Raw genomic sequence first — 15748 nt, 5'->3', positions numbered from 1 at the left:
TTATATATATATATATATATATATATATATATATATATAACGTTATAACTTTATATTCTTTATTTACACAACAAAAAGTACACTCAGGGACTTTTGTATGGTAAAAGATCTACCTGTATGTGGATTAATTTTTCTCTAACATGTGGTCTCTAAGATCAAAACATTCTTACTAGTAATGTATTTTCCTATTTGAACACTATATTGGTTATATATATAATTGGTTTGTTTCTGAACTGTCTGTTAGCAGCACCGGGAGCTGAGGAGGGCCTGATACACATCCGCAACATGGAGGCACAAGACATCGACTTGGTCGCTCCAATACTCGTAGAGGCTTTTCACGATAAAGTTGAACACGTCGTTGGAAAGAGCGGGTAAGATTTCTCTTCTTTGTGTGTTTGTGTGTCACAGTGTGTGTGTGTGTGTGTGTGTGTGTGTGTGTGTGTGTGTGTGTCACAGTGTGTGTGTGTGTGTGTGTGTGTGTGTGTGTGTGGAGGTGTGTGTGTGTATGTATGTGCGTGTGTGTGTGTGTGTGTATGTATGTGCGTGTGTGTGTGTGTTTGTGTGACAGTGTGTGTCTTTGTGTGTGTCTTTGTGTGTACATATATGTATGTACATGTATGTATGTCTGTGTGTGTCCGTTTGTGTGTTGACAGTGGCTAAAATTGAATAGTCCCACATGGGTTTTGTGGTTTTAAAGGATTACAGGAGTGTTTCTTTGTTTGTTTGTTGATATTTGTCTCTGTACACACCATGCTGTAGAATGGAGGACATGGCCCGTTTAACTGCCAGCGCCCTCACCAGGTCCCCGTACAGTTGGCACAGGTATTACGTGGCCATGTACGATGGCAAGCTAGCGGGCATACTGGTCATCAAATTCCATGACAGGTCAGTTTGTGGTCCAGCTTCTCCGGGATTGAGTTTTATTCCAACATTTAACACAAGACATGGTGACTGCGCTTTTAAGTTTTTATCAACTTATTTTTGTGTCGCCACCCACGCGACATTAGGCAGAGGACAATAAAAAAGACAATACTCGTTTTAACTTGAGTTAAGTGAGGAAAGTTGTGTAAAGTGTCTTTCCCAAGGGCACAACATCAGTGGCATGGCAGGATTAGAACCCGTGACCTCTTGGTTCTGAGCCAAAGATTCTGACTCACTGTTTCCTTATCTTTTGCAGCACTCCCGAAGATTTTGGAACTTGTGACGCGTGTTCACATATCGGGTGCTGGGGTTCATGTCGGTAAGGATTTTCATCACATCGCGGTTTACAAATATTGAATGACAGCCCTTTATTGTACGTTTGTGCTCTAACAAGCTAAGTACAGGTCATGAATAAATGGAAAAAAAGAATACAGCAATAATACTTAAACTATACATACTCGAAATTAAAGGTGGTCCAATATATTAATGACAGACTGACAACATCAATAATCAACACCAGAATGTCAGCCCTTCTTTTGTTTATCAGGCACACGTCCCGGCTTTCGGATCCATAAAAGTCCCCCCAAATTTCCTGTCTACTCTGCAATATACTATATTTATAGTATATAGTTGGGACAATGGAAAAATTATAAAACATCAGAACGTCAGCCCTTATTTTGTCAGCCCTTATTCAGGCACATGTTCCAGCTTTTGGATCCAGAAAAGTCCCCCTGAATTTCTGGTCTACTCTGCAATTAAAGTGCGCCTGGGAGTGAACATAAGCAAAATAAAGCTGACTTTAAGTTCAAGTCATACAATACAATGTACTTCCCTAAAAACAGGTTGGGACAGTTCATCCTCACTTCGGGACAATGAAAATTTATTTTTGGGACTAGTGCTGGGACAATAGGAACAAGACTGGCAATGAAAACATACATTGCCATGGCGACGGTGGTTGCTCTTAGGGTTATTGTTTGCATGGCACTGCCATCATTTCATGATTTTGAGGCAGACTTGGTACCTCTTAAGTCTAGACAGATACAGTACACTCCTCCCCTTAGTGTATAGTGAACGAGCCCCGGGGTCACATAAAGTAGGGCCATCTGGGGCAGACAGGTCTTCAGGGTTCCAGGAATGTGGGCATGGATGTGGGTCAGAGACATGCCTGTGGACATTCCGCATACCTGTGGACAAAATGCCTGTACAATTCCTAGAATTCTTGCAAACTGCACACAATACTGTACCATTAGGCTCCTCCCTGAGACGTCACCAAAAAAGTTAATTTCGAGGCCTGAATACTGATGACTGCCTGTATTGCAGAATGATGTTGCTGGGCTTGGCTTTGACGAACTCTCAGATCGGCGCGACGCAGTGCTACGTGGACACCGTGGGAGTGGACGCAGCGTTCCGAGGGAAGGGCATCGGCACGGCGCTACTGGACAGGGCCGACGCTGAGGCAAGGCAGCGCGGATGCACGGTAGGCAGGCACTTAATCACTCACTCAGACTCACTCACTCATGCACTCTCTCACTCACTCACACACATACTGTCTTACTCATTCACACACTCACACACACACACACACACACGCATTCGCTCACCCACTCACTCACTCAGTTACTCACACGCACACTCTCGCTCACTCACCCACTCTCACTCACACACACTCACTCAGTCATGTAGGCGCTCACTCACTCATTCATTCACCCACCCACAAACTCACACACACACTCATTCTCACTCAGTCATGTAGGCACTCATTCACCCACTCACACTGTCACACGACCACTCACACACTTGCTCACTCACTCATTGCTACTGGACTGGGCCTAAGTGGTTTTTCCTAAGTGCCAGCTTCCAGGAAGTCTATATTTCCCACTGTCTTGGTTACAAGGCATCCAGTTGAATGTAACTGATTATTCAGATCTGCCCTTCAAACGTTTGTTATTTTCCTGCCGTTACAGACCACGTTCCTGTGGGTGACGCAGCATAACCGGGCGGTCCGGCTGTACGAGCGACACGGTTACGTCGTCACACATCCTTTCGGCAACTGCTTCACGCAGTGCGCTGTGGGAACTAGAGTGAGTCCGGTTACTGTACCTCTCTTTCTCTCTCTCTCTCTCTCTCTCTCTCTCTCTCACCCCCTCTCTCCCTGTCTTTCTCCCTCTCTTCCTCTCTCTCCCTCTCTCTCCCTTTCTTTCTCTCTCCCTTTCTCTCTCCCTTTCTCCGTGTGTCTGTGTGTGTGTGAGTGTGTGTGTGTGTGAGTGTGAGTGTGTGTGTGTGTGCGCGTGTGTGAGTGTGTATGTGAGTGTGAGTGTGTGTGTGTGTGCGCGTGTGTGAGTGTGTATTTGTGTCACTGTGTATGTGTGTGTGTGTGTGTGAGTGTGTGTGTGTGTCCGTGTGTGTGTGTGTGTGTGTGTGTGTGTGTGTGTATGTGAGTGTTTGTGTGTGTGTGTGTTTCTGTGTGCATGTGTGCTTGCATTTATGTGTGTTATGTTGTATATTAGTTATGAATGATGAGCCAAAACAGCCTGGGAGGCAGCAAAAATTTCCCAATTAACTTTTTTGTCTGTCCAAACTACAGGACTGGTACAACATGGAGAAACAACTGTAACGCCCAGGTCATGACGTCACATCTCTCAGCAACAACATCTCTGAGGTTTTTTTTTTTTATTCCAACATCAAATCACAAGACGTGATAACGGCACACTCAAGTTTTTTCAACTTTTATTAATGCCACCACCAACACAGAGGACAACAACACAATACTCATTTTCACCTGAGCGAAGTGAGGAAAGTCGTGTGAAGTGCCTTACCCAGGGGCACAAGATCAGTGGCATGTCAGGACTCGAACCCAGGACCTCTCGATTCCAAGTCGAGCACTCTGTCGCTACGCCACACTACCCAAGTTTCCGTATGGTTACAGAGATGTGATGGTCCCAATTGTGACACTGGAAGCTGGAAGATTATACTATTTCTTCTTTCTTTGATCTCCCATGTACCTTAAGACCAGCTTGTGTGCTTCAAGATTCTCAATGTTAAAGTTCCTGTTCCAACATTATTATGCTTTATTCGTGACACCAAAAAGGAAATCTTACAGCAGGAATAAAACTCCCTAAATCATAAAAGAGTTTGCGTACAAAATTACAACGGACAAGACAGGTAATATATACATCCCTCATGATATATTATATGATATATTATTTTGTACCAATCAAATATGATTTATTCTTTCATTTTTTATAATCATACAGATTATGTTCAACTATTTTACCATCTGTTTTGTACATATTTTATATATTGTTGACTTTGGAGCATTTTTTAATGTTGTGTCATTCTTCATGTAACATAAAGTTGTCTTTGTAGAAGTAGATGAAGATTATACTACTAGTAATTGTTAAGAATTAATTCCCTGTACTTTTTCTGCATGTGTCAATAAAGTATTTACTCTGTACATTGCTCTTGTAGTTTTTTATCAAGGCCTAGGGACACAGTCTATACCTGATAGCCACAGAAAAGAGAAACTGCCATGTATTGAAATGTATTGAAGTCATACTTGTGACTGTAAATAAGGCCACAACAAGTAATATTTATGGATGACATCAACGCACGCATTAATTTTCGCCTGATTTTGGAAAAGAAAACAAGAAATTTTGTTGCCTTCTGACAGTGGTCAATATGCCGAAAATGGGCAAAGATGCCTGTTGCCATGCCGGAAGGTGGATGGCAGATAGCTATAACGAGAGGAGACAAGAAAAGGCTCTGATTTAATGTTTTGTTTCTTACTTTGATGCAGTGGTATGTGATGCTGGCTATATAAATGCGATATACATTGTATTACCTGGGAAAAAGTGTATAAAAGATACTCTCCAAGCAGAGGTAGGGTCGCTCGGTATTTTGGCAGTATTTTCGCGTTAAGGGGAGGAAGACCAGAGAAAAACCGTAAAAGTAGAAAGACGTATTAAAAACGACGAAAATACTGCCAAAATACCGAGCGACCCTACCTCTGCTTGGAGAGTATTGGGAAAGGCACTTTACGTGACTTTTCTCACTTCACTCAGGTGGAAATGAGTAGGGACGTCCACCGGATAGGACGTTAATATAAATGAAGGTCCCGTGTTTGGGACAGCCACACCCCACGCACGTTAAAGAACCCACCACACAAAGAGTAGGGGACCTTCCCGGTGTGAGTGGTTCAAACCTTACAGTATGGTATCAGGTTTGACATCTTGAAGAGGTGATAGTCACCTGTTATGTCAATCCTTCCACAAATGTGGTAAATCTTCATTAAAACTAGAAAAATAATTTGCTTTGCAAATGCATATTGTTTACCTTCGCATATGGTCTGCTCTGTTAATTCTTACTCAAACACATTGATATACATGTATATGGTGACAGGAGTCTAAATCCCTCCTGCTATAAAATTGCAACATGATGTAACCCAACACCAGTTACCATGGTGAGAGACAGTCTGGTCATTGATCAGGTCAGAGGTCAGTGTTTGGAACGGAAGAAGAAGAAACGTAGCAAAAACAATATGTTTTCCTTCGGTAAACATAAAAAGATGCAAGGCGAGCACTCATCCCACTTGACCATTTCGCCGGTTCTACGTATTCTAGAAAGAAGACCAAAAATGTTCTAAAAACTAAGCCGGGTCGCCACATCTGCTTGGATATTTTTTACGGAATCTTTACGCCGCGTAACGATGATGAAATATTGACCCTAATTAGCGATTAATTTCTTCCAAAAATAAAATCGAAATTTATCCCGAAATCGATTTACAATTTTTGTTTCATTCCATCCATCCGTTTTTCCGTTTTTTGGATAAGGCCACAGCAAGTAATTTTTATAGATGACATCAGGACGTGCATTAATTTTCGCCTGATTTTGGAAAAAAAAACAAGAAATTTTGTTGCCTTCTGACAGTGGTCACGATGCCGAAAATGGGCAAAGATGTCTGTCGCCATGCCGGAAGGTGGATGGCAGATAACTATGAAGAGGAGACAAGAAAAGGCTCTGATTTAATGTTTTGTTTCTTACTTTGATACAGTGATATGTGATGCTGGCTGTGTATATGTGATGTTCCCACTGAATAAAAACCATTTGTACAATGATTGAGCGAAAATTTGTAGGAACCTTGTTTTTTTCGGTCCGCCTTGTTTTCTTTTTCGCCCGCTCGCATTAGATTTGGAGTCTGCGGGAGATGTACATGTTATCCATAAAATTTACTTGCTGTGGCCTGAGGAAATTACCAATATCTAGGTTTCACCAGAGGTTATTGGTTCGATTCCCAACAGGAGACCGAACGTTTGCTTACTTAAGGTAATTTCAATTCCCACGGTAGTGATTACGACAATCATTGAAAATCGACCTGTTGTTCTAAATGGGCGGCTGACAGTGTTAATTTCAAAATTGAAAAAGGACGTTAACCACGCCTAGTGCCATGCCCGTAGCCAGGGGGGGTTCGGAAGAACACCCCCACACACACACACACAAGGCTCAAAGGTCCACTTTTTGGTCCACTTTTTATGTAAAGGTCCACTTTTTGGTCCACATTTTATGTAAAGGTCCACTTTTTGGTCCACATTTTATGTAAAGGTCCAAGATTTTTCTTGAAAAGATTGTCTGGAATCGTAAAAAAACTGCTCCCTTTGTCATTGAATGAAAATTTATCTCTGATTTTTTCTTGGAAATCCTCTCAAAAATGCACGAAATGCCATTTTAGAAGGTTCATTTTTCCAAATTTCCCGGGGGAGCATGCCCCCGGACCCCCTAGGAACCTCGCGCCTTCCGCGCTCGTTGGTCCCTCAAGCAGTGGGAAGAACCCGCCCATTCAAAATCCTGGCTACGGGAAAAAAAAGTCGAAGTCCTTTGTACACTATTTATAGTGCATAGTAGTCTCTACCAGACTAACTACGCTGGCTATATAAAGGACAATATTTGCCAGGGGAGTTTGGCCGCCTTGTAGGTTTGACTGGCCGCGCAGGAGGGAAAGAAACTACCTCCCCGCGGCCGGACTCCCTTGGCCAATTTTACTCTCTTTTTGGCCGAATTCTACGATCCGTATTCCCGTAGAAAGGCCTGGTGGGGGCTAGCTTGGTGCATAGGGCGGCGCCCATCTCCGTTTCTGAAACCCTGGGCCACACAGCTTTGTGAAATCACTAAAGCAAAGGGCTTAGTCCACTAGTACTAGTAGCGGTTACTCTCCAAGCAGAGGTTGGTGGGGGAAATTGTGACCTTTCTAATACTTTGTAATTCCTGATTCCTTATTAGTTCCTAAGTAATTCCTAATTTGTAATTCCTGATTTTTTCACTGTACTTTTATGTTCACTGTTTTCACTGTTCATTTCTGTACCGTGAACTTATCATTACTGTTAACAAATAATTCCTGGACTTTCTTTTTCCTACACCTGTCGCCACCGTGAATATATAGTTCTGTGAACATGTCCATTTTTCTCAGACCGTGAACTTTTGCTACCGCGAACATAAAGTGAATTACATGCAATCTTCCCCCACCAACCTCTGCTTGGAGAGTAAGTAGTGGTGTGTGTTCAACCCCAAACGCTTTCACTCTTTCTGTATGTAACAAAATGTTGAAGATAAGAAATGAGGTAATATTTTTCTGAAACCTTCTGACGAACGGTACATAAATCGATCGTAAGAAAGACGCCCCCCCCTCCACGTATAAAATTTGTGTCATCCATTTGTGCTAACAAACCCTCACACCACTTAATAACTAATTACTGTGTCATTAACCTACATGTGCCACGATCTGAACACTCTCACAATACATCATCAAACGATTCACTAGCTGTAATTCAACCAGGTCGGCTATGTTGTCTATATGCAATCAGAAAATATATAAAAGCTCCCAAAGACCATGAAGACTCTCAGTTTTTGGCATGCTATGGAGGCTATAAAATTTGCCGATCTGAAACTTGAAGCCTTTAGTGGACCAACTCTCCAAGTAATAAAGAACGCGTACCATTTTATGCGTTTCTCATATTCTACAACGGTATCCACACAATATATTGTCGCTTTATTAAGATCGTAATTATACCTTTTACAAGCGCATATATCTTTGACGAATAAAGTAAAATCAATATAAAGACATCTCTACAGTATTTTTACATATTGTCAGGAATTTACAACTATGAAATCTCGAATAACACATTGTAAAAAAATTAAGTGCTTTGATGTTGAGGAGAAAATAGCGAGATTATAACATAATGGGGCCCTTTAAATGCAAAGTGTTTTTCTGTTCGTGATTTATATTTAATGGCGAAACATTTTAATCATCGATCAGCCAATTATGCTTGTCCAAGGCTTTTTAAGTAGTATCAGATTTTGTCTAAACAGTCGAATCTTATATTACGTAATTATAGGTTAGTCGAGTTTATTCTACGTGTTTTCGTGAGTCCGATAGTACACACTCGAATCAACGACAAATAATTTAAAACGGTAGCATTTTATCTACAATGTATCTGTATCTGTATAGCCGGTATAACCGCCCTTCGGCGTAACACACCAGCTTCTGTATGTATCTGTATAGCTGGTATAACTGCCCTTCGGCGTAACACACCAGCTTCGCAGTCACGCGGCGCGGCGGCAGCTGGCTACATTACACCGAACGACTTGTTACACTCAATCTTTGCAATTTAATTGCAGGAGTTGCAGGTGTCTTTTTAAAGCGATTGAAAAAAATCCTAGTGTTCACAGTTTCTAACCACTATACAGAAGATAGTAATATTTTACTCACCTAGCAAGCAGACCGCCAGCACCAATGCAGTCACAGCGATATTGCGGGAAACCATCCTTACAAACTAGTAATGCTATCTTCTTCAAGCTAGGGCAGTCGTTTCGCAAGCTTCGGGAAGACTGAATTTGTAGGTCGAGCGCACACTGGTAATATATGACGTACTCGAGATATGTCGGAAGGCCATGTTGATTTGATTATATGGATGACATCCTCTTGGAACTCCAAAACTGATGCGAGCGTGCGAATAAAAAAAAAGTTAAGCAAAAAAAAAGTTGCTTTCATTATGAAATCTACGTGGTCATTTAGGCTGAACAAATGACACAGAGGATGGTATGGCGAATAATCTACTCTTCAAATTCATTTCTTCATGACATTTTCGTCTTTTTGGTTTGATTTTGGCATTTCTACGACATTGGTATCATTTTTAAATATCTTTTTTTTTGCAAATTAAGGTATATATTTGCTTATTTCACAACTGTTTTGTACGATTTACAGTATGGTTGAAAACGTTTCCTTTTTTGGAATCGGCCGAAAATTCATGCGCGCGCGGATATCATCCATATAATCAAATCAACATGGCCTTAGTATCTGTTTTACGGTATATATTTGTTCATTTTGCAACTGTTTTGTACGATTTACAGTATGGTTGAAAACATTTTCTTTTTGGAATCGGCCGAAAATTCATGCGCGCGCGGATGTCATCCATATAATCAAATCAACATGGCCTAACGAATGAACCTTCTTACAGCTGATTGGTCCGCGAAGTGCTCACGTGACTACACAGCGAACCGACATTGCCTCTTCTCACTAATACATTGTCAATAGATTTTTTTACCCAATTAATCGATTCAGAAACTCCACTTAAACGAGCGTTCGTGGTCGATAGGTAGTATTGTGCTCAACTTGATTTGATTGAAAGGCTCGTAGCATTTGTGCATCGTTACACAAAGTACGGTATTTGCCAATTAAGCATGTTATTGCTTATTTTATGGAGGTTTTGAAGAATTGGGTCTGTTATAATGAAATATATAATGGTCCAGGGAATCTTATGAATAGTGAACGGATGAATTCGAAAAAAACTAGAGGTATAGGATGTTGAAAAATTGCTCCTAGGATGTTAAAAGGAAACTAGAGAAGGCAAATGCATAATGTTTACCTTTGGACATGGTCTGCTCTGTTAATTCTTACTCAAACACATTCACATACATGTACTACTAGTATATGGTGACAGGAGCAGAGCAGACCATTAAATTGCAACATTATGTAACCCAACACCAGTCACCATGGTGACAGACGTCAACAAATCATGTCATTGGTCAGGTCAGAGGTCACTGTTTGGAGAAGAAGAAGAGGAAGAAACTGAGCAAAAACAATATGTTTTCCTTCGGTAAACATATCAAACCTACTAACATTCATCTACAAGTAGTTATATTCCAGTGTCACAATAGATGAACTTATTTAATTGATTGAATATATAATAAAAACATCAAGTATGTCAACAAAAACACACTTTTAATTTCCAGTCCTTATTTTCACATCACAGAATGCAGTACAACAAGAAATAACGCCATAGAAAAACAATCGAATTAAGAGTACAAGATGGGCGATTATATAAATGCATTTTCCTGAAATCGGGTTGAGGTAAAATTCACGGTCCCAAAGGTGATATAAGTAATCAAGTAATTAATGTTGTTTCCCCTTGATATTTCATCACATCTGTTGTTTAAATGAGCCTATCCATGTTTACTAGACCTTTATTGATAACAACAAAAGTACAGCGACTTTCGTAAGGTCTAAAACTGCATGTAGATATACAGACAAATATACATGGGTACAACGAAATTATCCTACGTACAAAACAATAGATGGGTCAACTAATACTACTTGTTCTAAGGTCTAAACCTTGATATATTTACCTATTTGTACACAGTAAGGGTTATTGCCTTCTAGCATGAAATTAAATTTATCTATAGCATGCATGTAATAATTTCTGTTGAGCAAGCGGAGAGAAGGTTGAACAGCTTTGTGCGTTTATCATTATATAGTGGACAATCTAAAATAAAATGTTGTTCGTCTTCAATACCATTGGGACAGAATGGACAAAACCTCTGGTCGCGAGTGATTTTCTTTATATCTTCCTAATTCTATATTCAATTTATGGCTAGAAATTCTCATCTTTGTAATTTATCTACGAACTTCAAAATTATGTATTTCAGAAAGGTAATTTTCTTGCTATAATTATATTCTTTATCTATAATGAAGGAGGTAGACTGTGTACTGTGGCAAAATGTGGTATATATTTTGCTCTCCAAGCAAACGTTTTAGGCTTGTTTTGGACATTTTAAACGTGTTTTGTTAGGTTTCCTAATTTGTCAGCTTTCCATTTTAGACAAAACGCCTGAAAAGCGTCCAAAACATCTGCTTGGAGAATGGTATATTCGTGATCTCGGTTAGCCTGGTATCCAGTCTTACGTGATTGGGGGTGTTGGGGTGTTCAGGCAGGCTGTGTCTTCGGGGGCTCTAGTAGCTTCCCCCGCCGAGTGCAACAGACCGTCCCGGTAGGAGAGTTACGCTAATAAAAGACAGTATGCTCGGGGATTTGGTTTGGGGGAAGGCTGATCAATCTCTCGTGAAATACACACCGGGAAACCTATGTGAGGCGGGCGGGACAGAGCTCTTACGGCCCCGACCACGATCAGACTGGATACCAGGCTAGATCTCGGTAGACCACACACAAAATTTCACCACGTGCACGCACCCCTGTGTTTTCCGGAAATAACACTTTCTCACAGACACCGGGAGGCCTTCTGTTTTCACACCAATCCATCGGGCCACGTGGGATTTTCGCGCCATTTCGTCAATAGAGAGAGAGAGAGATTGCAAATCAACTTGTTGACAACCTATTTAAAACGTCACAACCAGGAGAAATACATTGCCTGTCGACTTGGAAAACATGACATATTAACAAAGAGATCACATATTTCAAAGACATTGAGCCAAACGTATCATCTGTAACATGAATGTGTCAGAACAAGGAGGTTATAGGGTCAGAATAAGTCGCAATATTATATCTAGTTGAACTGCTTTCTATGTCTTCATAATCAGATAGCTATCCAAGAAATGGAACGTTCCATCTTCATTTGAAGGGGTCATCACTCTTTTCCAAAAGTCACTATTAATAACAATTAACACAAGGAAGACTATTTCTGAAAACTAATACTTTATTATTAATATTTTAAGGTTACTAGAGCTTTATAATGTGATAATTAATCATCAGGGTATGAAGTAATAAGTGTTGAAAGAAGTTAATCCCCCTTTCAAGAATGATAAGTTCCAGAAGTTACTGAGTTCTTGGGCAGAGCACATGCGAAGTTGTGTGCATGTGATGAGATTTGAAAGTTGTTCCTGCATTCATGTGGTAATTTCGGCCAGAAAAACAGGTGGGAAGGATGAAGCAGTACGCTGGCGAGTATAAAACGCGCTCACAGAGCCCACAGTGCGCCTGCTGCAAGGAATCTCGACTTGTAAGCTCTTCCCGAAACCTCCAAGGGAGACCTCCTCGGCACGTTACGGCAGAAGGCACCGTGGCCACCGACGGCAGTGTGCGCCGACCCCCGCCGGGGTTCTCAAGGAAGGCCATGCCTGTGGCACAGGTCTGTCCCACGTCTTGAAGAAATATTTCATTCCTTCAAGACGTTTTATCTTCATTTCTGGCCCTGTTGACTCGGCCGTTAATTCAAGAAGAAAGAAATTAAACCGTCGAAGTTTAGCGTGCACCCCCCTCCCCCACCAGTTTTATTTTGAATTGCGCAACATTTATTTTCCCTTTTTTTATCGTTTCAAATTTGTTGCTTTTCATGGCTTTCTTAGTCTCTATCTTTTAGCCCTAGTTTTTGATACAACGAAAGGAAATATCTCTGTAACATGTGTTAAAAATTTTCAGGTAATTCATTTTTCGTTTGATTTTTTCTAGGGGGAGTGTGAAATTTGAATGTCTGGACTCGTTGCAAATTTGAATTTGTTTTTCTCTTGTTTATTTGACACACTTTCATTTGGTTTTCACACTTTAGAGTCCTTAGCACGTCTCAATTAGTTTGTTCACTGGCATGTTGTGTTTACAAAGGAGTTAGAATTGTTTACTGAGACGTTTTAAATTGGACAATTATAGTTTGTTTTGCGGTCAACACAAAGGAAAAGTCAATAGAGGTCAAATCAAACAGGTTTCGACTCGTGTCCGAAATTGTCCCCGCTTTTCAAAAACTGCTCTGTCCAACGTTTTCTAATTAATTTGGTGGTTTACTTCAGTTAGGCAAAGTTTGTTGACCAGAAAGACGAAGTACACACGATTATTTACCCAAATGTTTTGCAAAATCTCCTTTACCAAACATTTTCTTGGTATAAAAAGAGCCGCTGTTCGATATTGTTGCAAAATTGTCCGAAGTCGTCTGACAAACATTTTCAATTTTCCACACTTCAAGTTCAGTCAATGGACCTTTTTTTTCAGTGTCTTCGTTAAATTTTCCCGCCTTGAGCGGTAAAAATACGTTATTTCACAACTAGTAAGGCTGAAAATCCAGTAACATAAGAACAATTCGTCGCAAAATTGTCACAATTTTTATTTCTTGTCTGGAAAGTGTCTAGGTTTGTACCCACAACCCCCCCCCCCCACACACACACATGTTGACATCTGCTTTCAACTTTTCTCTTAAAACAAAGGGCTTATTCAAAACTTACATGCCCTTATCTCATAATTCAGAAGTTGTAGTTTATCTGATAGCCCGATCTTTGGCCTTCTTGACCCGTGAAATCTTGAAACAATCCCGATTTTCCGGACGATTTGTTTGATGTCTTGCCGATTTGGGGGCGTGAGGTTTGAACTTTCCCAGATGTTTTTTTCCTGTTTTTTTTCTGAGACAATTCTTCTTTCTGTTAAATAGAGCTTCAGTCAATATTAAATAGAAAACATAAAATTGGAACTTGAAGTTGTAGCTACTTTCCCCACCCAAGCAAGTGGAATTTTAAAAGTTTAATTTAATCATGGAGTTAGAAGGATTTAATACAAGTTACCACTAAAGAACATGTGCACATTGCTGTCTAAAATTACATCATGAAAACTATACATCATGAAAACTATATATCCTTAGAATTTAGCCTCCGAAGCATGACAAAAACTGGGGTTTTGGGGGGTCTTCATGGTCTTTTATGTGCTATTTTCTGATTGCATATAGACAACAGCCAGCCTGGTTGAATTACCCCCATTTTAGAACTGGACTAATCAGAAAACAGCCGAAGACCACCAAACCCCCAGTTCTATAAGCCTGCTATGGAGGCTACTTAAAATTACCAATTTAAGGTCTTTTAATACTAAAACTGTAAGGCAACATTTTAAATATCTTCAAAATATTGGTGGTACAATGTTCCAGAACTGCCATGTATCATATCTTTTTATATTTTCATTGTTGAGTAAAATTCTAACAATATAATAACTTTTTTCTTTCAATAGTCAACTCCTCTTCACTCCGATCATCACCAAGGTGATTCGGAGGACGCGTTGAGCATGCTCAGTCGTGGAAACGGGGGAGACAACTCGGATATTCTACAGCGTATAAACGCGATACTGGACAACACACTGGACCTCCATGGCACCAGTGCTAGTCCTGGGAAACTGGTCACTTCTTCAGGTAAAAATTCTTACTTAGGCCATACCAATTTAATTTCTTAGTTAACATATTTTTCTAGAAAAATAATGGAGCGGACGGGCGAAAAAAAGTAAAAATAAAAACAGGCCTAGGCATCCTATCATGGCCCAAATTGGTACGATAGGAGCCATGAAGTCAACACACCAGACTGGTTCAAAATTTTAAAAAATCAATTTTGAACTTTTAATGATATCACTGCATTGAAAGATGGAATAACTGTAACAACTAGGAAGAAAAGGACTGTTTTCAATTGTTCAGGGCAAAATATGAGCATTTTGCAGTTGAATTTTTTTTTTTTGCAAATCAGAAAAAAATGAAGCAGGCGAATCCGTTAACCAAGAAATTAAATTGGTGTGGCCTTAGGGGGGATCTTACTGAATTTTAGATGAGAGAGAGAGGTTTATTTGTGCCTTACACAAAGTACACATAAATTTAAAAGCCTGTAAGCAGCCATATTTGGCTGAATTGGAAAGGCTTTAGAATACAACACAAAATGCACTTATAGATTATCTATTTGTTAAAAATTCTTTACAAGTGATAAAAACCTACTCGTTACATATCTAGCTTACATTAAAATTTACCACACGTTAAAAATACAATGTCATATAAAAACAGTTGATTGAATGTTTCTTTCAGTTAAAATTACAGAAATAATGCAAAGTTATAATATGCAGGGTTGTATATGTGAAACTGATGTAGTGAATCATTTTTCACCATTCAAAAGCCTAACACAGTACGGCAGAGTAGTGTTCAAGAAACGGGACGTTCTGCACCTAAACTGGCTTACGTCGAGCAAATTTCTGAGATTTCTGCCATGTACATCAACCCGGCGTGAGGTAGCCAAGAGACAAAGTCAGACTTAACTAATGATTTATCAAACTTAATGCAGTGAGCTCTGCGTCGCTCATCTAGAGAAGTTAGGCCACACAGACAAAGTGCATTACTATAGTTGGTGTACATGCTACCCAGAATGATTTTACATGCCCTAACTTGAACTTTCTCAATCTTCCCTGATTGCTCCTTCAACAGATCCATGTAATTTGCTGATAAATGGGTTTGGTAGTTGAAAAAAAAGAATGAGACTGAAGTCAACAAGATAGCGTAAATGATTGAAAGGAACAAAGAAGAAAATGAGATTTTTGGAAATGACTTATTTTCAGAGTTTGTGTTTTTTGTTTCCTCAGGTCCAGACATGCCTACCTCCAGTGCCAGTAACCCAGTACTGACTGACGCTATGGCAAGTCTCTCACTCTCTGACGTGTCCAGTAACTGTAAGTGTGGTACTTTTCTTCTTGCTCTTTAATTATTTTAGTCTGTAGAAATGTTTGGATGCTCTCTCTCTCTCTCTCTCTCCCTCTCTCCCTCTCTC

General features: G+C 40.1%; 2 protein-coding genes across 7 annotated transcripts in view; both read left to right on the top strand.

The window, feature by feature from the left end:
* Positions 1–4294, top strand: part of LOC109485599 — a 5391-nt gene extending 1097 nt beyond the window's left edge. For 3 of the 6 annotated variants that reach the window (XM_019789283.1, XM_019789281.1, XM_019789282.1), the window contains exons 3-8: positions 245–371; positions 760–885; positions 1178–1240; positions 2242–2398; positions 2886–3002; positions 3506–3681. In XM_019789283.1, the coding sequence (XP_019644842.1) occupies positions 245–371; positions 760–885; positions 1178–1240; positions 2242–2398; positions 2886–3002; positions 3506–3535 (620 nt within the window). In that variant the 3' untranslated portion in view covers positions 3536–3681. Of the gene's footprint in view, positions 1–244; positions 372–759; positions 886–1177; positions 1241–2241; positions 2399–2885; positions 3003–3505; positions 3682–3729 lie in introns of those variants that run through there. The other 3 variants (XM_019789285.1, XM_019789286.1, XM_019789284.1) reach the window with 2 other exon arrangements.
* Positions 4295–12068: 7774 nt separating this feature from the next.
* Positions 12069–15748, top strand: part of LOC109485607 (cytoplasmic polyadenylation element-binding protein 1-like) — a 17418-nt gene continuing 13738 nt past the window's right edge. Inside the window, exons 1-3 of the mRNA XM_019789293.1 lie at positions 12069–12333; positions 14184–14361; positions 15564–15650. Of these exons, the coding sequence (XP_019644852.1) occupies positions 12130–12333; positions 14184–14361; positions 15564–15650 (469 nt within the window). The 5' untranslated portion in view covers positions 12069–12129. The remainder of the gene's footprint in view (positions 12334–14183; positions 14362–15563; positions 15651–15748) is intronic.

This window comes from Branchiostoma belcheri, unplaced genomic scaffold, assembly GCF_001625305.1.
Source record: "Branchiostoma belcheri isolate BF01 breed outbred unplaced genomic scaffold, Haploidv18h27 scaffold77, whole genome shotgun sequence".
Lineage (NCBI taxonomy): Eukaryota > Metazoa > Chordata > Leptocardii > Amphioxiformes > Branchiostomatidae > Branchiostoma > Branchiostoma belcheri.
This window is presented reverse-complemented; position numbering and strand designations above follow the sequence as displayed.